Source organism: Phoxinus phoxinus, assembly GCF_949152265.1.
Source record: "Phoxinus phoxinus genome assembly, chromosome: 24".
NCBI classification, from domain to species: Eukaryota; Metazoa; Chordata; class Actinopteri; order Cypriniformes; family Leuciscidae; genus Phoxinus; species Phoxinus phoxinus.
The window spans coordinates 3,544,514-3,567,836 of NC_136899.1; the positions used below are offsets into that span (position 1 = coordinate 3,544,514).

General features: G+C 36.1%; 6 protein-coding genes across 9 annotated transcripts; 3 read left to right on the forward strand and 3 right to left on the reverse strand.

Moving 5' to 3' along the window:
* Nucleotides 1–53: 53 nt before the first annotated feature.
* Nucleotides 54–5,064, reverse strand: decr2 (2,4-dienoyl CoA reductase 2, peroxisomal). 3 transcript variants are annotated; one of them, XM_079601586.1, is made up of 10 exons: nucleotides 4,889–5,064; nucleotides 4,599–4,706; nucleotides 4,151–4,219; nucleotides 3,812–3,863; nucleotides 3,576–3,711; nucleotides 3,040–3,164; nucleotides 2,792–2,885; nucleotides 1,656–1,760; nucleotides 1,328–1,568; nucleotides 54–1,106 (listed from the first exon to the last, which is right to left on the reverse strand). In XM_079601586.1, exons 2-9 carry the CDS (start codon nucleotides 4,697–4,699, stop codon nucleotides 1,348–1,350), a joined length of 903 nt encoding a protein of 300 aa, XP_079457712.1. In that variant the 5' UTR covers nucleotides 4,700–4,706; nucleotides 4,889–5,064; the 3' UTR covers nucleotides 54–1,106; nucleotides 1,328–1,347. The 3 variants fall into 3 exon arrangements, with proteins under 3 accessions (XP_079457712.1, XP_079457711.1, XP_079457713.1); XM_079601585.1 differs by having other exon boundaries at nucleotides 184–1,106; nucleotides 1,380–1,568; XM_079601587.1 differs by having other exon boundaries at nucleotides 330–1,106; nucleotides 1,307–1,568; nucleotides 4,889–5,009.
* A 43-nt stretch (nucleotides 5,065–5,107) lies between these two features.
* On the reverse strand, nucleotides 5,108–15,316 carry chlsn (cholesin). The gene is made up of 11 exons (XM_079601588.1): nucleotides 14,832–15,316; nucleotides 13,992–14,145; nucleotides 13,740–13,847; nucleotides 13,550–13,621; nucleotides 12,548–12,658; nucleotides 12,163–12,276; nucleotides 10,105–10,215; nucleotides 9,745–9,858; nucleotides 6,036–6,271; nucleotides 5,867–5,948; nucleotides 5,108–5,742 (listed from the first exon to the last, which is right to left on the reverse strand). Exons 2-11 carry the CDS (start codon nucleotides 14,133–14,135, stop codon nucleotides 5,560–5,562), a joined length of 1,275 nt encoding a protein of 424 aa, XP_079457714.1. The 5' UTR covers nucleotides 14,136–14,145; nucleotides 14,832–15,316; the 3' UTR covers nucleotides 5,108–5,559.
* Nucleotides 7,848–9,238, forward strand: LOC306992553 (G-protein coupled estrogen receptor 1-like). The gene has a single exon (XM_079601589.1). The coding sequence runs from the start codon at nucleotides 7,974–7,976 to the stop codon at nucleotides 9,123–9,125; it is 1,152 nt and encodes a 383-aa protein (XP_079457715.1). The 5' UTR covers nucleotides 7,848–7,973; the 3' UTR covers nucleotides 9,126–9,238.
* Nucleotides 15,192–16,175, forward strand: uqcc4 (ubiquinol-cytochrome c reductase complex assembly factor 4). Its single transcript, XM_079601590.1, has 2 exons — nucleotides 15,192–15,329; nucleotides 15,692–16,175. Exons 1-2 carry the CDS (start codon nucleotides 15,250–15,252, stop codon nucleotides 16,035–16,037), a joined length of 426 nt encoding a protein of 141 aa, XP_079457716.1. The 5' UTR covers nucleotides 15,192–15,249; the 3' UTR covers nucleotides 16,038–16,175.
* A 1,140-nt stretch (nucleotides 16,176–17,315) lies between these two features.
* On the reverse strand, nucleotides 17,316–20,297 carry h3f3d (H3 histone, family 3D). Its single transcript, XM_079600988.1, has 4 exons — nucleotides 20,206–20,297; nucleotides 19,086–19,232; nucleotides 18,105–18,258; nucleotides 17,316–17,835 (listed from the first exon to the last, which is right to left on the reverse strand). The coding sequence occupies exons 2-4, from the start codon at nucleotides 19,211–19,213 to the stop codon at nucleotides 17,707–17,709; spliced, it is 411 nt and encodes a 136-aa protein (XP_079457114.1). The 5' UTR covers nucleotides 19,214–19,232; nucleotides 20,206–20,297; the 3' UTR covers nucleotides 17,316–17,706.
* Nucleotides 20,298–20,729: 432 nt separating this feature from the next.
* On the forward strand, nucleotides 20,730–23,236 carry cUnh8orf33 (chromosome Un C8orf33 homolog). Of its 2 annotated transcripts, none has more exons than XM_079601458.1 (5): nucleotides 20,730–21,055; nucleotides 21,206–21,435; nucleotides 21,630–21,726; nucleotides 22,289–22,435; nucleotides 22,580–23,236. In XM_079601458.1, exons 1-5 carry the CDS (start codon nucleotides 21,031–21,033, stop codon nucleotides 22,783–22,785), a joined length of 705 nt encoding a protein of 234 aa, XP_079457584.1. In that variant the 5' UTR covers nucleotides 20,730–21,030; the 3' UTR covers nucleotides 22,786–23,236. The 2 variants fall into 2 exon arrangements, with proteins under 2 accessions (XP_079457584.1, XP_079457585.1); XM_079601459.1 differs by having other exon boundaries at nucleotides 20,780–21,094; nucleotides 22,580–22,923.
* Nucleotides 23,237–23,323: the final 87 nt, after the last annotated feature.

A 23,323-nucleotide genomic window follows, 5' to 3' on the forward strand; every position in this document is an offset into this window, starting at 1 on the left:
TTAAACCACAGGCGTCAAGATTATTCCTCGCGCAGTTATCTGTGCATCTGGTTGCTTTGGTGATGATCGAATGTAGATTTATAACATTTTTAATGTCACATAACGCCTCTGTTAACTGACGACTATGATGCCATAATTTGTTATTAAAAAAACACTCCTGGAGGTAAAATAGTGGCTAACATTAACGAGAGAGTTCGCCAGAATTAAATTAGATAATCGACTACTTAGAAGAAATGCTTATTTGTTAACCAAACAGTGTTTTTTTGTGATTTTCTTGCGCCCCCTTGTGTCAGAACAAAGACGTTACAGCTAATAACATTCGAAAAAGTAATATGACCATTATAAAAGATTTATTATGAAAACTGTCAAGTATATAAGAATACATTATTTACCTTTCTTCACAATGAATTGTAGCTGAAAAATTACAATTTAAAAAGGCACTAATTTACGTAGTGCTGCTAGAGTGGTTATTCATGTGTTCAGAAGTAAAATAGACATTTTGATGTATTAAAATTACTAATACTTTGTGGTTACACATAATTGAAATATATGACAACTGCTATGTAATAAGAATGCACAGTTCAGAGGTATCTATAAATATACCAGCCAGGTGACTCAAAGTTTAGTCAAGAACACATCTTTCATATCTCACCTCAAAATCAAAAGAAAATTGGAAAATATATTAGCAGAAACTGCAGTCTATTTCCTCATTACCATGAATCAGAGAAAGAAAAAAAATTAATCGGATTAAAATTGTAACATTCATAATTCATAGTATTATTTGTAGTACTGACATTAAGCCTTAAATCTCATGATTAAGAATGAACTCAAAAAGTATAACAGAGCATTATGAAAATTATAATTGGGGAGGAGATCTACTTAATTTTAATACAGTGTCAAAGTTTTAATGGTCCTAAAAATCTGCTTATTTTTCTTTATGCATGATATAATTTCTCTTTTTTTCTTTGTTTTTTGAGGGTGAAAATAATCTAGGCATGTTTTTGTGAGCTTCAACAATATCTTCATACAGATGTTGGCCTGATCACAACTGGTCCATCCTCTTTAGTCGTGCTATTTATCCTTTCTTTTCTCTGCAGACCAAAAACCTAGAGACACAAGGGAAAAGAAGTTACGATGAGTTACAATCCACATATTCACAGGTCAATCATACAGTGGCAGAAAAATGATTAGAAAATATGATTTTTTTGCTCACCAAATCACATATTTGGAAAAGTAATTCTCATGATTATAATTAATTATATTAAATTATTTTAGTTAAGATTCTTATAAAACATCTGTCTTCTACCTCACGCACACACACACACACCTGTGTGCGGTGCTGTCTGTTCATAGTTTTGCAGAGCGAGATGAGATAATACCCAGCATCTTTTCCACGTCATTGGCCGAGGTAAGCCACGCCCCTCCGTCGGCGACCAGTATCGTTCCAGTGACGTATGAAGCAGCGCGGCTGGCCAGGAAAAGAACCGCGTGTGCCATCTCCGTCTTATTGCCGGCTCTTTGCAACGGGATGGCGCGGAAAGCCCCCGCTGTCTCGGCATGAGAACCACCTAAAGAGGAGGAGGATAAAAATTGATAGTGAAAAAGAAATAGAGACAATACAATTTGGCTACACACACACACACACCTGGTCTTACCCAGTCTACGGTATCCCTCTGTGCCAGAGATGGGCCCTGGGGCCACTGTGTTCACCCTCACACCATTGGGGCCCCACTCGACCGCCAAGTGCCTTGTCATGGCATCTACAAACACACATATGCAGATAATTAGTCATTTTTTTCAGCCTATAGAATATCTCATATCCTTAAAGGGTTGGTTCACCCAAAAAAAAAGAAAAGAAAAAAAGTGGTAGTTGCGTAGCTGTCAATGGAGGGACAGAAAGCTCTCAGATTTCATCAAAAAGATCTTCACTTGTGTTCTGAAGATGAACAATTCTTGGCATTTTTGGGTGAACTATCCCTTTAACAGTCAACATGAAAAAAATATTGCAACCAACATTATGGGGTCAATTTTTTTTTAATATATATAATTAAGGCTGTCAAAAGATTAATCGTAATTAATCACATCCAAAATAAAAGTTTGTGTTTCCATAATATATGTGTGTATACTGTGTAGAATTATTATGTATAAAAACACACACATTCATATATATATTTAAGGAATAATTGCATTTATATACTGTATATACATTTATATAATTTATATTATATATAAATATTTTATATATAAATATAACCAATTTTTCTAAAATATATACATGATTGTGTGTGTTTATATATATATATATATATATATATATATATATATATATATATATATATAAATAAATAATTCTACACAGTATACACACATATATTATGGAAACACAAACTTTTATTTTGGATGTGATTAATCACGATTAATCTTTTGACAGCCCTAATATATATGGATTTATCATTTCTTTACAATAAGACCAGCAACATGAATGAAAATAAATAGATAAATGGGGTCATTTTGATATTATTCCATTTTAAACACCAGATGTAATATGGTTTTATTTTATTTACATTTTTTAATTTAATAGACGCTTTTATCTAAACTGATTTGGAGTAACATCACCCTTCACTTTGATTTATTAATCTGCATACTATTGTTGTCTCATTGTTGTCACACTGTTAGTCCTATAATATTTAAATTCCATATATTCTAACATTTATAAAAGCAATCATACGACTTTATAAAGCAGTCAAACAGTCACTTATACCAGAACATCAACCAAAAAAAGGAGACTGACCATTTGCAGCCTTTGCTGACCCAGCATGCACCTGGAGAGCCTGACCTCTGTACCCCAGTGTGGCGGAAATGTTGACAATGGAGCCGCCATGATCCTGAGGGAGAAAAATAAAGCCACAAAGTATGAGACACTGACTAACAAATCACTGATCGATACAAAGTGAGGAACAAGTGAGGGAAAAAGATGCAAGATATCTTGGTAATAAAAATGATTGGTACTGCAAAGGTCCATGAAATGTACATCTTTACCTTGAACCATTTGTCAAAGACCACTTTACTAGCGTTGAAAGTTCCCATGGTGTCGATCTCCATTACTGTCTTGAAAGCGTTAAATGACAAGGATGTAGCTGGGCACAAGAAATTTCCTGCAGCATCTGAGAAAGAAAAAATACAAACCACAAAACATACATAAATAATGTATGCATGCATGTAGGCGTCTATATATTATATATATTGAATATATATATATATTGAATATATATATATATTGAAAACAAATCCATGACATGATGATGTTAAGGCATGCTTGTATTGAAAGTGTTTTTAATATGATAGTAATGGAAGAAACTGTCTATACTATAATTACCCTGAGTACTGCATTAAAGATACATTGATAAATGTAATTTTTCTGGGAAAGGAGTCCTGATGTAAGAGTACTAGTAGACGGCCTAACTACGTTCAATATATTATGTAATCACATTGGAGAATGATAAAGAGAAACTTGGTCAGAGGGTGTTAGCTGGTCCATATCTATATCTCAAGATCTCTTTGTAAGATTAACTTACTGTTAATAAGTATGTCAACACGTCCAAATGTCTTCAATGTTTCATCCACGGCAGCAGTAATTGTCTCTGGTTGACGCACATCCATTACTATCGGCAAACATCGCTTGCCTGTAGCGCTGGTTAACTTCTTTGCTGCCTAAAACACACACACACACACACACACACACACACAGATTAATTAATCTTCATCAAAGAAATTACATAAATTAGTAATTGGAGATTTGTTGAGACAGTACCTCAGAGAGTTTCTCCAGATTTCTGCTGGCAATGACCGTGTCACACCCATGCCTGAATAAATTGTTATAGGAAGAAAAGTAAATATATAATATAATCATGTAAATAAATATAAATAACAAAATAAACTTCCAATGCAAGAACATCAGAAAACATATTCAAATTAATTTGAAGATGCAGGCTTGCAAAGATGACATGTTACCGAAGGTCAAAAAGGTTAAAGATCAATATATAAATGTCATTATAAAAGGTAAATCATGAGTGAAAGTGTCAGATTAAAAGTTCAGTCATAGACAAAGTGTTGACGGTGAGAAACTGGTGGAAAATCACTGAAAACTCACCGCATCAAAACTTCTGCTATTCTGAATCCAATACCTGACCCTCCGCCGGTTATAAAGGCAACCTGATCACTGGGCAAACACACAAAAAAGTATTATTATAATAAGTATTATTATTATAAAAATGTGTGAATACGTATCACATATATATATATATATATGTGTGTGTGTGTGTGTGTATAATATATATATATATATATATATATATATATATATATATATATATATATGTGTAAATAAACAAATACAAAAATAGAAAAATAAATCATAAATCATAAATAATACATATATATTTAATAATATTGAAATCCTATACTATATTCAAATACCACTGATACTATATATGCATATATTAGAATGCCCTCATCATACCCTTAGCATAGACAGTCTTTGAGCAATGTAGGGAATTCCAATGCAAAAATGAAAACTCAAAGGTGTTTATTGAGCTTACATGAGCAGATCAGGGCTGTAGACGTGTGTGTATGTGCGCAAACACTCATCCGTCTCGATGTCCTCTGGCGAAATACTGACCAGCTGAGGTTTCTCTGCCATGATGCTTCTAAAGAAACACACAAACCATGTAAAAACTCATCTTCTGCTCACACCGCATTAGCAAATAACAGTTGAACTACTAAAAATCCACATCTACTAAAAGTAAGATGTGATTTTGCAACCGCTCACTTTTACGGCCGTGAGGGAAAAAGTCACAACAAAGCGTGAAATAAAGTGCAGTTACATTACCCAAAAAGTGAATCCGTTGATGATCAGCTCCCACGTTGTAAAAGAAGTTTAAGCAAAAGTTGTTTTCATTCTGCACGATGGACTTCTGTACCTGGCGAGATGCGTGACGTCAAAAGAACGTGCAACGCACGGCATTATGGGAAATGTAGGCCAATGTTACTAGCGATAGCTGTGATGCCAATCGTAAAAGTTTGAACGTTATGATAAAAAAAATTTTTTTTTACATTGTGCCCAGTTAATAACCATAAATGTTCTCCTGAACGACGTATCGATTTAGGAACAAACAGTGTACGTTCCTTCAGATTAAACCTCATAAAAGTACTGATGACATCAGAATGATTAGCACATTCATGTACCATGGTATTTACATAAGGCAAAATTATATTAACGTACTACCATGGAAGTTGTATGATAATTTTTTTTGTTAGCGAAATATTTAAAAAAGTTAGACAAAGGGAAGACCTACCTAGTTACATTTTAAAAGATGATTAAAAAAACAACAACAGCCTATAGGTAAAAACCAAAATAATAATTTTATTTCATGGAATGTCAAGTTTTACATATACAAACTTAAGACATTATGACTACTCATTTGAATGGGTGAAAATGTATAAATTCATACAGAGACAGAAAACTTTTTATTTTGATGTTTTGTTTAATGAACGGGTCCATCACAGCAACTGGACGACCTGTTTGGCTCTCCGTTGCTTCTTTTCAGCGTCTGCTGTATCCGCCTCTTCTCCTTGTCCTTCCCAACGCACAATCGCTTCAGCTTTCTGCACTGTGGAGGATCGTGCCAATCCTTGTAGACCGTCAATATACGATAACAGCATCTCAAAATGATCATCAGACACCTGAGAGAGAGAGAAATGCATATGCATTTTTGCCACAAAGAAGAATATGATCCCTGTGATTAGTAGGAAAGCATGTCCCATGTCTAATCACTGTAAAGCTGTAGATGATTGATGTTTCTCATACCTTCACGCTGTCATACATGTGTTGCAATAACCACGTTTGCCTGGATTTATTAAACTTCCACGCTTCTCGTTTCTGAGTCCAGCTATTAAACATAAAATAAATCAGTTAAAACAATATTTAACAATCTCTGATAGAATAAGGAAACATTTACATGTATGAAAATAACCACCATTCGAGGTATTCCAGCGCCTGCTTCTCTGCAACATTTGTCTTGCCCGTCTCCGGTTTTATGCCTTTGCCTTCTTCCTTCAGCTTCTTCTTCTCCTCCTTTTTCAGAATCTTCTTCAACTTCCTCTCCAGCACTCGTCTCTCCTCAGGACTCAGTTCTTCCTCTCCATCGAGGCCGTTTTCATCCTCCGCTCCAGACGGTTCTTGCTGCACTGAGGTGTTCACATCTCCAGAACTCTGAAAAATCACATGCCGTTTAAAATTCACATTGCTTCAAGATTCATTGATAAACAGAAAGATCTAAAAAACAGCATTTATTTGAAACAGAAGTCTTTTGTAACATTATAAATGTCTTCACTGTCACTTTTGATCCATTTAATGTGTCCTTGTTGAATATAAGTACTAATTTTTTTGAACAAATATCTTACAGACCCCAAAATTTAGAACAATATATAAAGCAAAAAGCCATTGGTTTTATAGAACTGCTTAATTACATAAATTACGTTTATTCCTGATTTTAATTGAGAAATAATTTCGGAATTATTATCATATTCAAATACCATTTACACCATTTATTCATAAAGCAGATGCTTTTATCAAAAGAGCCAATAGTCATACACACAATGTGAAGTTTAAGACGTTTAAGATAGATTATTTGATTATTATTTATACACCATTATAGTATTTTTTTAAATATTTTAGCATTTACTTTAATATTTTCAGGTTTGCTTTTTATTTTAGTATAATTTTTTGGTAATTTTGTTGTGCTTTTGTCAATTTAACTATTTACTAAAAAAATTTTTTTTTCTAGTTTTAGTTATTTTTAGCACTTCAACTTATTTTATATCAGTTTGTTGCCAAGACATACTTACGTTTTTTGTTTTTTTGTTTAAAGATTGACCTATTGTTAGTGTCACTAAACTTTTAATCTAGTCTAAAATAACTGAGGGAGAACAAAAATAAACAACACAGTTAGCCAAGAATTGTATTTGTATTTGTATATATATATATATATATATATATATACACATTTCTCTGGTTTTGAGAATTTGCCCATCACACACACAAATAATCGAGTTCTCCTTCATGGTGCAACTTTATATCTTCAGAGGAGCTAATGGAGCATTTATCCATCACATTGTTTGGTGTAAACAAAGGCGGCCATTGTGCGTGTATAACCTGGCCCTCCTGTATTTACGTATTTGTACATGAGACAGCGAGAGTTCACCAGGAGAAACGTCTGCAGAACGAAGGAGAAGAACGGAGAAAGAAACCAACAACAACAAATGTCAGACTTCTACATTTATTTCTCCATGACCTTAAAGGATATATACACATGCACACAAGAACAAACCAGGACAACTTAATAATAAAATACACACGGTAAGATCATTATTTTGACCATTTCATTTCAAACTATCAGCGGATTACTAGTGAAAATAAACTGAAAATCAGCTAAATGCACATTAGTAAAATTCTGCAGGCAAATCCATTGTCTGTTGTAAATAGTGTAGAGATGTACAATGCGCGGCTCACATAGAAGGTACTTTCAAACCAAGCAGCTTGACCAAAAAATTGGTCAACAAAGTCACGTGACCGACTTAATGTGCGAAATCGGCATGGGGAATATTTTCATCCTTTTGTAAAACTCAAAATCGCACGAATTCCTATTGTAATAACTGGATTTTGCCAAGCATAGTAAATGTGAGTGCAACTAAAATAGTCCACGGATTAACTAATAATTGTTTTACATTGTATTGTAAGTATTGTTCACCATCAACTATTAAATATACACATTTTGAAACATGCATCAAGATTAGTAGTTTAACATCAATGTGCATGTGTCTTTGTGCATTTTAGCACTTGAAAAAGAGAAGAAAATGCAGAAAACTCCAGTATATTTCCACACTACGTGACAACGGAAGTGATAGAAGGGAAGATGACGGAGGATCCGATGACCTTTGACCCCACTATCCGACCGAATCCCTCCAGCCTGCACTGGCCTGTTATTGACGTCAACGAAACGAACTCCACCTCCCCGGCGGACACCTACGCCATAAATCTTCTCCTCTCCTGCATCTACACCGTCCTGCTCTTCCCGCTCGGCCTCGTGGGTAACATCCTGATTCTGTTGGTGAACTTTGACCCTCGTCAACGGATGAGCCCCCCTGACCTCTACTTCACTAACTTGGCTCTGGCCGACCTGGTGCTGGTGCTGGACTCGCTCATCGAGGTGTTCAACCTGAGCGCGCACTACTACGACGACGCAGTGCTGTGCTCCTGCATGGCGATCTTCCTGCAGGTCAACATGTACAGCAGTGTGTTTTCTCTCACCTGGATGAGTCTGGACCGGTGCCTTGCGCTGACCGGCCTCAGCGCGCGTGCGCTACCCGAAAACACGTCCGCCTCACACCATTCGCGCGTCGCCCGTAGAGCTTGCGTGACCATTTGGGCGGCGGCCACCCTGTGCACACTAATCCCATTCGCTACTGCGCACATGCATCACGGCTGGGGGCGTGGCTTCTGTTTTGCGGGTGTGGCCGAGGTGCAATGGCTCGAGGTGACGCTAGGATTCGCCCTGCCTTTTTGCGTGATGGGCGTTTGCTACACCCTGATCGCACGTGTGCTTCTGCGCTCCGATAGGCCGCAGCGAACCAAAGCCCTGCGCATGATCGTCGTGGCCGTGAGTGTGTTTTTTGTGTGCTGGCTTCCGGAGAACGTGTTCATCAGCGTGCATCTCCTGAGTGGCGACACGGAGGCCTCACGCCGGAGAGGAAACCACACGTTGTGGCAGCGCTACCCGCTGACGGGACACGTGGTGACCTTGGCGGCCTGCGCCAACAGCTGCCTGAACCCGCTCGTCTACAGCCTGCTGGGAAACACGTTCAGACAGAAACTGCAAGTGTTTGTCGCGCACCACGTGCGCTGCCTGCATACATGCGCACAGAATGTGAGCGCGACGCCACCCTGTCCATGCGTCGCGTGCACAAACACGCACCATTCGTGCTCGCATGAGAATAAGGAGGAGGAAGAGCGTGACCTCAGGAGCGGCGAGGAGGGTCGAGAGTGTGTGTGTGACAGAGTGGGATAAACAGTCATGTTGTAAAAACTTTTTTGACAGAAAAGAATACTTATATTAAGCAAGGATGCCTAAAAAGTGATTGAATATGACAGTAAAAACACTTATATTGATACAAAACATTTATATTTCAAATAAACGCTGTTCTTTTGATCTTTCTATTCATCAAACACTCCTGCTCATGGTTTTAACTAAAATATTAAGCAGCACAACTGGTTTCAACATTGATAATAATCAGAAAAGTTTCTTGGGCAGCAAATCCTCATATTAGAACGATTTCTGAAGGATCATGTGACACTGAAGACTGCTGAGAATTCAGCTTTGATCACAGGAATTAATTGTGTTTTAAAAATATTAAAATAGAAAATATTTCACAATATCACTGTTTTTATCTGTTAACATTAGTAAATGCACGGTGACTAACATGAACTGTAGTTTTATCAAGTAATATTAACAAAGGTTAACCAATGCTGTAAAAACATATTGCTCACAGTTCATGTTAAGTAATGTATTAATGATAACTAATGTTAACAAATGAGACCTTATTGTAAAGTGTTAATCAATATGGTAATACAAAACACTGTGGGAGTTGAGGATCATTTCATAAATAACCACATTAAACTGAACTCACCTCAGCTGTACTTTTCTTTCTCTTCTTCTGTTTCTTCTCTTCAGTAGTGTGTGTGTTTGTTTCTTCTTCCTGTGGCGTCACCGGATCTGATTCAGGAACAACAGCTCCAGAGTCCTAATAAATATATATTCACAGCATTTAAATTAAATCATATATAAACTCACAAACAGTCATTCAATTCTTCCAGAGAACCAAATAGATTAGAGAGGACTAGAAAATATGAATGCTTATGTGTCGTTATAATAAAGAGATTCATCATTGTACAGCACAAGTATTCAGCATCAACTCTCTTGACAGCATTTCCCAGCATTACAAAACTTTGACAAACATAAAATATAAAAGAAAAGTATTTCTCATCACCTTGTGTTTCCTTTTCTTCTTCTTCTTCATGGGATCTTCCTGCTTGTGTGTTTCCTCCATCGGTTCAGCATCCTGCGGTTCCTCTGTGATGTTTTCTACAGGAACACATACCTGAAAACACACACAAGAGAGATCATTCATATATATATATATATATATATATGCTGTTTACTAAATCTTTGACAAGTGTGATCACAGGGAACATTCAGATCTGCCGCTGATCCAGAGAGAGCAGTTGTCATGTAAATATATGAAATGGCTTCACAAACATTTACAGAGCATGTCGGAAATGAAACCCTCATATCTGAATAATCCTCATCAGCACGTGACACACAGTGATACGAACAGTAACGATTGCTCCGGTTTTACCGTATCAACTCCATAATTTGGAAGTGCAGCAAAGAGGATTTGCTTTAGAAAGAAAACAGTTTCTTCTCGACGTGTCAAAAACACACAAACCAAACTCTTCCAGTCTCAGCTACAACTGCAGTGTTTGAGGGGGCGGGGCAAAGTAGGCATTGTTCGCAGGCAGCCAATGAAAACCACAGGCTGGCATTATGCAATATTGTTACAAACCCATGTAGGTTTGTGCAGGAAATAAGACTGGAATTCCTGACTCGGAATCGGTTCTTTATTTTAGGAGACAATAACTCAATTTATTGTGCACTTTGCAGACCTTTACAATCACAAACCGCTAAATTACACACTGCATTACAGGTCATATCCAAAGGGGGGCTTTAAAATTGAGAGGAACATTTATGTTGTAGAAAAAAAACATTCACATATCTTCAAGTAGTGTTCACCACAGACATTATGTTGTACTCTTATATTGAAGTTTCTGAGAGAAGCCATGCATGGACGATTGGCCTTCCAGGTGTGCCTACAAACTCACATCACATCTAAACAGCTCGATATGTGGACATGAACACGGTTGCCTGAGCAGATTACCACACATCGTTGTAGGGCTATTAACCGATTAATCGCATCCAAAATAAAAGTTTGTGTTTACATAATAAATGTGCGTGTACTGTGTATCATTTTATATATATATATATATATATATATATATATATATATATATATATATATATATATATATATACACACAAACACATGCTTGTATATATTTAAGAAATATTTGCATGTATATACTGTATATAGATTTATATATAATTTATATTATATAAAAATTTAAATATTTTATATATAAATAACAAATTTTTCTTAAATATATACATGCACGTGTGTGTATTTATATATACAAAATAATTATACACAGTACACACACACATTTCTTATGTAAACACAAACTTTTATTTTGGATGCGATTAATCGTTTAACAGCCCTACATTGTTGGTTTTATATAAGAATAAGTGATATAACAGTATAATGAAAGTGACAAACTGATTTATCCATTGGGAAAACAAGCTTTACAAAATTTCAGGATGTGTTCATATTAGACATGTAATATAATAATATTATATGCATATTATATAACTACTATAAACTAATCAAGTACATTATTCAGGGTTCCCACTCCTTGGTTAACTTCAAATTCAAGGACTTTCCAGGTCCAATACCCTCAAATTCAAGGACTTAATGTAGGGACACATTTCAAGTGAGATAAAGGTTACGTCGTGTTACCTTGTAAGATTCATTGTTACAGTTTTGCGCGCGTGAACGTCGTGGCACACATGGGTTCCACGCACAAAGTACCTCACGCGGGGAAACACTTAACTTAACGCGTAAATCCAGCAAGCTAGTGTGCACAGGCCACGAAGTGTTGGCAAAATAACACATTAGCGGACCGGAGGGAATAATATGCAATTTTTTTCCAGAAAACTTCTTGCACAAAATAAATTCAAGCACTTTTAAGGACATGTATCTATGTGTTTCAGGAACTTTCCAGGGACTTTACTTTATTTTTTTTCATATTCACAAACTTTCAAGGACCCGTGGGAACCCGGATTATTATGATGTTGCCTTTATCATACATGCTAAACATAGACATCTAGTGGTAAAGAAAAGATGGGAAGGAAGCAGTTTATTTGCACTCACCTCAGCTGTACTTTTCTTTCTCTTCTTCTGTTTCTTCTCTTCAGTAGTGTGTGTGTTTGTTTCTTCTTCCTGTGGCGTCACCGGATCTGATTCAGGAACAACAGCTCCAGAGTCCTGCGAATTCAAAACCTCTATTAAAATATATATTCACAGCATTTAAATTAAATCATTTATAATATATTAGCTCACAAACAGCCATTCAATTCTTCCAGAGAACCAAATAGATTAGAGAGGACTAGAAAATATGAATGCTTATGTGTCGTTATAATAAAGAGATTCATCATTGTACAGCACAAGTATTCAGCATCAACTCTCTTGACAGCATTTCCCATCATTACAAAACTTTGACAAACATAAAATATAAAAGAAAAGTATTTCTCATCACCTTGTGTTTCCTTTTCTTCTTCTTCTTCATGGGATCTTCCTGCTTGTGTGTTTCCTCCATCGGTTCAGCATCCTGCGGTTCCTCTGTGATGTTTTCTACAGGAACACATACCTGAAAACACACAAGAGATCATTTTATAATATATATATATATGCGATGTCTATTAAACTTTCGACAAGTATGATCACAGGGAAAATTCAGATCTGCCACTGATCCAGAGAGAGCAGTCGTCATGTAAATATATGAAACGGCTTCACAAATGGATTTTTCAACCACATCAGTATTGTATCAATTACAACAAGAGACTGTTAAAAATATATTTACAGGTTAAACTCGAAAAATTAGAATATCGTGCAAAAGTTTATGAAACTTGAAACCCCCAAATTAGAATATACCGGTAGTGAAAAGGTTTTCATAAGCTGCAAGCCATAATCATCAAAATTATAACAAATAAAGGCTTGAAATATCTCACTTTGCATGTAATGAGTCTATATAATATATTAGTTTCACCTTTTAAGTTGAATTACTGAAATAAATTAACTTTTGCACCATATAATTTTTTTCCCAGTTTCACCCGTATATGACATTGAGTCATTCAGGAGATTTGTTCAAAAACACTGATTTTAGTCTTTATGAGCGAGTCACTGAATCATTCATTCAAACAGATTTTTTTTTTAATCTAGGGTTAATCTAATTAACTCAATATTTTTAAAATACTGCAGCAATTTACCATTTGTCAGAAACTAGTAAATTACATTTTATTTCGTATAGTTGTCCAAATCGTGACCTCTGTTTTAAACAAACTAAATTGTGATACTCAATTTATTCAGAATCATGCAGCTCTAATATATATACACAAACTATATGGTGATTTTACCTCAAATAGATGGATTTTTTTTTCAGCTTATAAATTTTTTTACATTTAGCCTTTCAGATAAACCATGTATATTCATATGCAGTCATATAATACATACTTTAAACAGGGAAATCACGTTCACTCACCTCAGACTTCTTTTTCTTCTTGCGTATATTCTCTTCATGATCTCCATTTAATTGTGTACTTGTTTGAAGCCCCTTTCATTTCCAAAAAAACAAATAAATATAGTCATCATGAGTGCACAATATTAAATGCAGAGTAAGCTTCTAAAATTAATTTAAACAATCATACACGAGCAGAATAACAGCCATTTACCTCAGCTTTACTTTTCTTCTTCTTATGTTTGCGTGTCTCTGTGTTTGTCTCAGTAGATTGAATCATCTGAATATTCTCCTCTGAAATGTTTTCTGTATCTTCACACACCTGAGAATTATGAACAATCAAACAAACATTCACTTATGTGCATAATGAAAAAATGCATCTACTGGCTTATAGCTCATTTGATATGTGGATCTATCAGTTATTATATCCACAGTCAAATCATAGAGTACTATTATAACCACACACCTTTCTGTTCTTCTTCTTTTTCTTCTTTCCATTCATCTCCTCCTTTCTCTCATCTTGTACACATGTTATTTCTTCTGCATTGAGTTTGAGTTTCTTTTTCTTGTGAGAATCGGACTGAAGTACAAGAGCTTGACTCTTAGTCATGGCGCCAGATCTGAGTGGAGAAGAATAATAGATTTGATTACAACATACACTAGTGTACAAAAATGTATAATTTGTCACAAAAGTGACAGACATTTATAATGTTACAAAAGATTTCTATTTCAAATAAACGCTGTTCTTTTGAACTTTCTATTCAGCAAATAATCCTGAAAAAATGTATCATGGTTTCCACAAAATATTAAGCAGCAAAATTTCAACATTTATAATAATAATCAGAAATGTGCAGCAAATCTGCATATTATAATGATTTCTGAAGGATCATGTGACACTGAAGACTGAAGTAATGATGCTGAAAAGCACAGGAATAAATTACATTTAAAAGTATATTCAAGTTATTTTAAATTGTAATAATGTGTCACATTATTACTGTATGTTCAAATAAACGCAGCCTTAGTAAGCTTAGTAACATTTAATAAACTATACCACCCCCAAACTTTTGAACAATAGTGCATATAAACCAAATTAATCCAAACATATCAAACTGTAAGTAAAAATAATCATAAACTGCTTCTTAAATAGACAACTAAGATATTGTTTTTGTAGGTAAATTATGATTTAACCGTATAGTAATATATAAGCAGAAATGCATTCATGCACTTTAAAAAATAAACAATAACAGCACACACAAACTAATTTTCTAGTCTATAAAGTTTATACTTGCGTGTTACGTTTACTTACAAGCCAAACAAAAATCTTCCAATGCTTCCTCAGATTCACGTGTGAACGGGCAGCGCCATGAAAACGGAATCTAGACCACGAGTGATGACGTTCTGGAGATATGCAAAATATGCATCGCTGATTGGCTGATACTCAGAGCTCTGGGTAATGTAGTCCTTCAATTCTCTGTCACGTAATCTTAGAACACACTTTATTACATTTACACTTTATTAAAATACGATGATGTTTTTATAGTATTTGTATTATGAGAAGCCCTATAGTATTTTTGAAGTGATTAGACAAACTATTCTCTTAAAACGTCTAAAGATCAAAGCGGAACTACATTTCAGTTAATTGTAGTTTCCTTCCGGGTGGATTTTACAGTAGCACTCGTTACATGACCTGGGAGAGTTACGTCTGATATGAAGAAGCTCTCAAGATGTCTAAAGCCTGCTTTCATTTATCACGAATTTCATTAAGTCGCAATGTTTTTACAAGCCGAAGGAATGTGAATTTAAGGCAAGTGAATATTTTGTCCTTGTATAGATTATGAAATAACAATCATTCACCTCGATAAGGTTTGTGCTGCCAAATTGCTCTGCGTTGGACATTAATAAAGACAAACTTTTAGTTAATTGAGACATTTTTGTTGATCATTGAAATGTATTTCTTAAACAGATTTCTTTCTTTTTTTTGTTAAACACTCTTTTATGTTATCTTAAATTGTCAGCTGACCTTGGCTAGAGGGATATCACAATCAGTGGTACATCATTGTTTTTGACAAAAATAAGCACTTGATGTATTTATAATATCTCCAATGGTGTTAAGCAGATCTATAAAAGTAATGTTTTATTCAATGTTCATTACTTTTCTACCTGTAGACCTTGTGCCACAAGGATGCTGTCCGTTACATCACAGCTTTATGCAAAGTCCAGAAAACCTCCGGATGATGAAGAAGAAGATGAAGATTTATCCAAGCCCATCAAGTTCTCAACCAGTAAAGCCAGTCACCGAAGCTGGAATGTGGACCGTTCCCTGGGCAGCAATTACCAGCGTCCCTGGTGGAAAGTCGTACCCATCAGCCTCTTTGGAGTGGGCTTCCTCCTCTGGTGCGTGTTCAGGAAAGAGACCGAGGTGGACGAGTCTCTGGAGAAAAACCTGCATGAACATTTACCAGGACTGCTGTCCGATGATGATGAAGTCGCGGTCAAAAACAAACCATCATAGTGGCTTAAGAGACATTTTGCATTTGTGATGTTTATTTATCATTTAATGATGCCTTCAGAAGTAAAAAAATAAATGCATTCTCCAAAGAGTCGGAAATCAAATTCGTTGAAATATCAAACTGAGCATGTAGTTCGGTTTATATTGAAACGTCAGAATGGAAGCTTAATGGAGAAACTTCTGAATTGCAATTGTGGTGCGGCTGTTGATTTAGGGATCAGGGAAACTCATGATCGAACACTGAGAATGGGTCTTCATAAAGTAATGATCTGTATAATAAACTAATACTTGATCTGTATAATAAAGCGTGTAAACTTGTTTTAGTAGTTGGTTTTTACTTAAGGTCAGGTTTCATGGACAGGGTTTGGATTAAAGGGATAGTTCACTTTAAAATAAATTCTGTCATATACTCACCCTTAAGTTGTTTCAAACCTGTATGAATATCTTTATTCTGCTGAACACAAAGGAAGATATTTTGAAGAATGTCGGTAACCAAACTGGTCCCATTGACTTGCATAGTAGGAGAAATATATATACTATGGAAGTTAATGGGACCAGTTAACTGTTTGGTTACTGACATTTTTAAAATATCTTTCTTTGTGTTCAGCAGAATAAATTCATACAGGTTTGAAACAACTTAAGGGTGAGTATATGACAGAATTTTCATTTTAATAAAGTGAACTGTACAGGATTTAGTACAATTAAGATTTAAGTGGATTTTGAAAAAACATGACTGTGCGGCTTGACAAAACAATGGCTCCAACTTTAAAGTTGCTTTCAGGTAATAAGACATGCATTTTATTCTGGGACTAGGACTAAGCCATCTGTAGAACATGGGTAAATAAAATTGAATTTTAAACTAAAACATTACTTTAAACCCATTTAGTTGCATCTTACTTCCTATTGAAATAAATTACATATTTTACTTTGACAACAGTCTACAAGGTAGCATTTTCAGGACCTAGACCCCTAGAGGGCATCAAGTCCTCATGTAAACTCGCATTCATATTAATATTGTAGCTTTGTGACATTAGCATCTAGATCACCGAAGTGCAACTTTGGTCAACTTTAGTAAACAATCACACCTGAACAAGCCATTCAAGGTCTTCAGGATTACTAGAAAAGAAGGTTATCATCAGGGTTGGAGCTAAACTCTGCAGGACAGTGACCCTACAGGACTAAAGTACTTCTTGATCTAGATGCCTCAAACCTCAAAAATATGCCAAAAGAAACAAGACTGGCATGTGAAACCCAACTGAAGACAATGAGAAGCAGCAAGAGTGAGGTAGTGGAAAGTTTATTTACAACCAAATGGCCACAATAGAAGAGAAACCCAATATAATAACGATAGAAATCAAATGGACATTCTAATTCATCATGAAGCATGCAGACTAGGCAGAGGTATATGAAAGTCTAAAATACAAACTTTAAAACCCTGAGGAGCTCCCGGAATGTTCTGACGCTGCCCCCCCTACTATCAACTTTAACCACAAGATACCCCTCCCCTACCGCAACTACCAAAAAATACAAAAAATAAACTTAAACTACACAGGCATTTATAGTCAAGAGCGTAAGAACCCCAATGCCCCTCCCACCCGGCCCACCCACACAACAAACCCATCCCTCATATCTTCCTCCACACACAAAAATAAAGTTGAGTAAATGGTAAAGTTTAAGCACGCTCTCCACGGATTCGGCGAGCCAACTGGATGTCTTTGGGCATGATGGTGACACGTTTGGCGTGGATGGCGCACAAGTTGGTGTCCTCAAACAGACCCACCAGATATGCTTCGCTCGCCTCCTACAATTCAAAGACACAACATTATTAGGAGAGACCAACAATTAAAAAAACTGAAGCAGAGGGCCTCAAACTGAATTAAAATGATCTAAAACTACAAAATATTTGGTTATTTTAATAAATATACATCTTTGTAGTTATGCCAAGCTCTAAAATATTTTATTGGGTAGAAATTGAGAACAAGGGCTGTCATAGTGGACAATGGGGGACAAAAAGGTTTCGATCTGCTGCATTAGGTAGAGCTATACAAAATCCACAACTAGAAAACACACCTGCAGGGCACCAATGGCAGCGCTCTGGAAACGCAAGTCGGTCTTGAAATCCTGAGCAATCTCACGAACCAGACGCTGGAACGGAAGCTTGCGGATCAGCAACTCAGTGGACTTCTGGTACCGACGGATCTCACGAAGAGCCACAGTTCCTGGACTAGAGGGAGAAATTTTTATTAATTTAGTAGCTGTTTGGAGTTTTAAAAAATGCAAAGTACCATTTACACACACATTATGCACAAAAAAATAATAAGCAATTATTTACATGTACATATGCCATATATATACACACACGTACGTATATATATATATTTAGAAACAATATATGCAAGTGTATAAACAATATATGCAAGTGTATAAACATGCATAAATGCATACTTGTGTAGTAAAAATGTGAATACAGGTGAAACTCGAAAAATTAGAATATGGTTCAAAAGTTCACTTCAGTAATTCAAAAAGGTGAAACTAATATATTATATAGACTCATTACACGCAAAGTGAGATATTTCAAGCCTTTATTGGTAATCAATTAGATGATTATGGCTTACAGCTTATGAAAACCTTTCCACAATATTCTAATTTTGAATTTGGGGTTTTCATAAGCTGCAAGCCATAATCAAAATTATAACAAATGAAGGCTTGAAATATCTCATTGCATGTAATGAGTCTATATAATATATTAGTCTTACCTTTTAAGTTGAATTACTGAAATAAATGAACTTATGAACAATATCCACATTTTCTCGAGTTTCACCTGTATACACATTGTTACTATAAAGAGCATGCATTTATTCATGTGTATACACTTGCATGTATTGTTTGTGTAATATATTGTTTGTATATGCTTTACGCATATAGTGCATATGTAAATAAATTAACAATATTCACATTTTTTGAGTTTCACCTGTAAATGTATATGCATATAAAATGTATGCATGCAAAAAATGTTCACACATACAAACAGAAACTACTAGTGTTTCTCACCGGTATCTGTGGGGCTTCTTGACTCCACCTGTAGACGGCGCACTCTTCCTGGCCGCTTTGGTGGCCAGCTGCTTCCTGGGGGCTTTACCACCGGTGGATTTACGGGCAGTCTGTTTAGTACGTGCCATGGCACTCTAATGAAGCGGTCTAAAGAGGAACAAGAGCCGATGAGAACAGCAGCCGCGGGGGATTCCGCGTGCAGTGACGTCACGCACAACAAAACTCTCGGTCCCGCCCACAATAAAGTCATGCAGTATTTAATGTTTAGGAAAGGACCGTAACAAATGAGCAATACCCTATATGCTAATGTACAACTTGCTGGCGCCATTTAGGAGATCAAATATAAACGTGTACTTTAAAGCTGGCAAAATGAAAATTTATAATTTTATAAACGTACGGATTTTATGAATTAATTTGAGTGCTGTGCAATTTGGATAAATAAGCAGTGCTGTAGCGAAACAATAAGCTGAACAACTCACAGTGGGACACTGGGTCACACACACACATAACCAAATCCCATTCAACACACACACATCGCCTGAAGGCAAAAAATCTTCAACGGTAGTAGGTTTCATTCAACCATTCAGCAACTAGTACTACAAATACGCCATGTCCGCTTCAATTTTTGCGAAAGATGTGAGAAACAACCAGCAAATTGAAATATAGAAGCGCTGATTTATGCAGTAGTGAAGTCCACCATCTCAGGATGAGACACAGACACGTTTCTGCCTTTATGTGTAACATGGCGCCCAAGAACACCAATTATAGCCTTCTCTTTGTCTACACCGACAATTCAGTAGCTCCATATAAAAGTGTTTAAAATTAAAAACGACACGTGTTGTTAGATTACGCTCTAAAAACACATAATTAAGGCTAAAATAGCGAAATGACTTTTAAAATAAAGCACAAGTAAATATGAACTCACGCTCGTTAGCTTAGCTTGTTGCTAACGTTACCGCGACAAAAAGGATCTAAAACCGTCGCTTGCGAATTCAAACACCGAAAACAGATCGAAAGATGACCTGTGTTCTAAAACTGTTATACATACGATCTTTAGTGTGTTAAATACATGATATTATATACGCTTATTAGTTAAAGATCGATTATTAAAGATACTTACGATTTTTAGTTTCGGTTAATCCGTCAAACCCAAAACAAGGAACGTCGGTCACGCGCACGAGCGAGCTGCCCTATATTTATACAGGCACTGACGTCTGTGCGCGCGTAAGCCACGCCCACGCCGTCGCTCATTGGCTGAAGGGCCGAGGGGGAGAATTTACCCTTCTTTAGTATTTATTTATAATAGTTATAGCGCGGTTTTGATGTAATTTTGATGAAATTAAAACCCTTTTCGTGTTGTTTCTGCAAATGAATTCAGATTGTTTAAACATTTAACTGTTTCCCAATGGCTTTATGACTGTTTATCAACAATCTTCCTGAAACATCGGCGTTAGATGCTTTTAAAAAGCTTTTCATTTCTAGTCATGTTGGTGTCGATTACATAACCATCGTGTAAGAACAACCGTCCCTTACGGTTCCTTTTAATAATAACTAATACAACATTTTATTGATACATTATTGCAAAAATAGTTGCCTTGAAAACAATGAAGATATGCTTTTGAGATCATTTTTAGTGCAGTCTTTGTGTGTTACCATTGTAAATTATATCACGCTGCTGTAGGAACGTCTAGAATAGCGAATTTGTTATCGGCGGAACCCTTTGATTGGTGCACACATATAGGATATTAGATATTAACCTCTTATATACTGTATGGATATTAACACACGAGTAGCTAAAATTTGTAAACAGCATACATTTAAAATTCAGAAGTAGTTAACTGACTGTCACATTTATGTTCAATTTTTTTCCTCAAGTGCGGCACACTTGATCGTTTGTGTGCAGACTACGAGTGTGTTTGGTTTTCAGAAGATTAAACCTCCAGCAATGACAGAGTCGTTAACTGGAACAGGTAAGATTTCCCTGCAAAGCAGATCATAAATCATTCAAGGTGAATTTATTGAATATACGTGTCATTTTGCAAAGTTTTATTTTTAATGTATCTGTATGGCTTGGTAACATCCATCCAGATAAATGCTCTCAATTTGTGTATTCTTTCCAGGAACACCCAGAATGTTGGGAAATGAGAAAACCACGGATGGCAAGAGTGGAGAGGCAGAGACTGACACAGTGCTGGACCCCGAGACAGCAGCCCAAAGCTCTGAGGCTCCCGCCAGTGCTAAAAAACACAAGAAGAAGAAGAAGAAAACAGCAGCTGACGGGAAAGACGGTCAGCAGAAAGGGATAAAAAGCACAGCTGAGGAAACATCTAAACAAGAGACCACAGAATTAGTAAGCACATACACAATTGCATGCTTTTAAAATTGAGCATGCACGCAATCATTTTCATTAGGAATCCTCAAGGACTGTATAGAAAATGTACATATTTACAAATACTTCATGTACATTATTTATCAGTGTGTTTGCATGTATACGCTGTGGCAAAGAGAGATAAATAAGTTGGACTTTATAACTGTGTGTGTTAGACTCCTGATGAGCAGCTGAACCGAGAGCTGGACTGGTGCATCGAGCAGCTCGAGCTGGGCCTGAGAACTCAAAAAACAAAAACATCCAGCAAACAACGTGAGTGTGACTGACAACACTACAAATACAACATCTATATCTATATACAGTGCTATGCATAAGTTTAGACACCCATGCTAAAGTTGCCTAAAAAGAGGAATAAAAAATCATCTTTTGGAAATTTATCTTAATGCCTTAATTTAAAAAATGAGGAAAACTCCAACCTTTAAGGACACCAAAGGCCGGCAGATTTGTATTTTTAAAGGCCAGTTATTTCATGGATCCAGGATACTATGCATCCTGATAAAGTTCCCTTGGCCTTTGGAATTAAAATAGCCCCACATCATCACATACCCTTCACCATACCTAGATATTGACATGGTGTACTTTCCATAAGATCATATCTCAATGCAAATTAAACCAGCTTTTAGGCTAACTGAAATTACCCAAGTTTATTAGATCCATGTCACACAGTGTGATTTGTAATGATCTTGTAGGATTGCCGAAATCGCACAGTCTGTAGAAGGCACTACAAGTTGTAATTTTGAGCTCTACGAGGACGTGAAGTCTTTTTACGGTAATTACGACATGGCGTTAACACACCTTATATGTCTCCGTTTAGGGGAAGAAGCAAGTCGTGCTCTGAAGACTTTACGAAGCTCCAAAGCTCCTTTGGTGAAGAAGAGGCAGGTGATGCGAGCGATCTCAGGAGACTACAGGAGGAAGATAGAAGAGGAAAGAGCCAAGCAGTTCAAACTCATCCAGTCAGGTAAGGCAGCGGCATAAATCTACATTTATATATTTATACCTTTTTTTTTTTTACCTAAATTTGTTCACTGACCCCTTGCACTCTATTGTGGTCCCTGAAAACCCCTGACAGTATGATATAAAATTGCTGTCTCTGTCTCCATAGCAATGACCTCTGCCCGGGTCACCACTGTCTCTGAGTGCAAACCAGTGTTCCACCGGAGAGCTGAGAGGAGCACACAACCCACAGACAAAACACACCAATCTCAAGGGCTCCGGGAGACAGATGAACACACAGAGACTGATGACGGCACAAAAGCTTTTGTTTTCACTAAAACACATGAAGAGTTTTGCTTCAACTTCAATTTGTGACTGTACCCATTAATCAACCAGCAGGATTTGTGCCTTAAGTAGACACGTTGTACTTCTATTGCATGATTTTGCTGTACATTCTTTATGAATTTCATTGAGAATAAAATATTGCCAATCATATTTACGTTTTAAAATGTTAGAGCCATTGAAAACAACTAAGGAAAAAATGCAGTTAAAGTGAATACAACCAAAGCTTTGCTCACTTTGCGTGAAAAGTTTAATACTATATATTTGTATATAATATTTATTATATGTACCTTGTATCATTTATTATATGTAGCCTTTTTCTTTAACAAATATACTATTATATCTGTGGAAGCTTGTTGACGATGTAGTATTACGCTATGACAACGTATTTAAAAGGCTTATTAGAATTATCAGCTTATTTTAAGTGCGTTATTTCACCTTAAGTCAACGCTTTTCGTGAAAATAAAGCTTCACTTTTATGTGTAAAATTACTTTGCAGTTTATCAACAAACGTGTTGCTGTTTGAAGTCGTCAGGGCAAGTAAAATATCAGTGCTGGAGCAGAGGCTCAT

Bases quoted from the DNA above. Each gene is read 5' to 3' on its own strand.
- decr2 (XM_079601585.1), bottom strand. From the start codon at position 4,699: ATGGCAGAGAAACCTCAGCTGGTCAGTATTTCGCCAGAGGACATCGAG. The intron at 4,220-4,598 runs GTAAGCTCAATA...GTGTTTGCCCAG, and splicing joins TACAGCCCTGATCTGCTCAT to TGATCAGGTTGCCTTTATAA. The intron at 3,165-3,575 runs GTAAGTTAATCT...TTTCTTTCTCAG, and splicing joins TGTTGACATACTTATTAACA to ATGCTGCAGGAAATTTCTTG.
- LOC306992553 (XM_079601589.1), top strand. From the start codon at position 7,974: ATGACGGAGGATCCGATGACCTTTGACCCCACTATCCGACCGAATCCC.
- chlsn (XM_079601588.1), bottom strand. From the start codon at position 14,135: ATGACTAAGAGTCAAGCTCTTGTACTTCAGTCCGATTCTCACAAGAAA. The intron at 13,848-13,991 runs GTGTGTGGTTAT...CATAATTCTCAG, and splicing joins AAAAGAAGAAGAACAGAAAG to GTGTGTGAAGATACAGAAAA. The intron at 10,216-12,162 runs GTGAGTGCAAAT...GTGTGTTTTCAG, and splicing joins GAAAGAAAAGTACAGCTGAG to GTATGTGTTCCTGTAGAAAA.
- uqcc4 (XM_079601590.1), top strand. From the start codon at position 15,250: ATGTCTAAAGCCTGCTTTCATTTATCACGAATTTCATTAAGTCGCAAT. The intron at 15,330-15,691 runs GCAAGTGAATAT...TTCTACCTGTAG, and splicing joins CGAAGGAATGTGAATTTAAG to ACCTTGTGCCACAAGGATGC.
- h3f3d (XM_079600988.1), bottom strand. From the start codon at position 19,213: ATGGCACGTACTAAACAGACTGCCCGTAAATCCACCGGTGGTAAAGCC. The intron at 18,259-19,085 runs GTGAGAAACACT...TTCTCCCTCTAG, and splicing joins AAGAAGCCCCACAGATACCG to TCCAGGAACTGTGGCTCTTC. The intron at 17,836-18,104 runs GTGTGTTTTCTA...TTTGAATTGTAG, and splicing joins CTGCCATTGGTGCCCTGCAG to GAGGCGAGCGAAGCATATCT.
- cUnh8orf33 (XM_079601458.1), top strand. From the start codon at position 21,031: ATGACAGAGTCGTTAACTGGAACAG. The intron at 21,436-21,629 runs GTAAGCACATAC...TGTGTGTGTTAG, and splicing joins AACAAGAGACCACAGAATTA to ACTCCTGATGAGCAGCTGAA. The intron at 22,436-22,579 runs GTAAGGCAGCGG...CTGTCTCCATAG, and splicing joins GTTCAAACTCATCCAGTCAG to CAATGACCTCTGCCCGGGTC.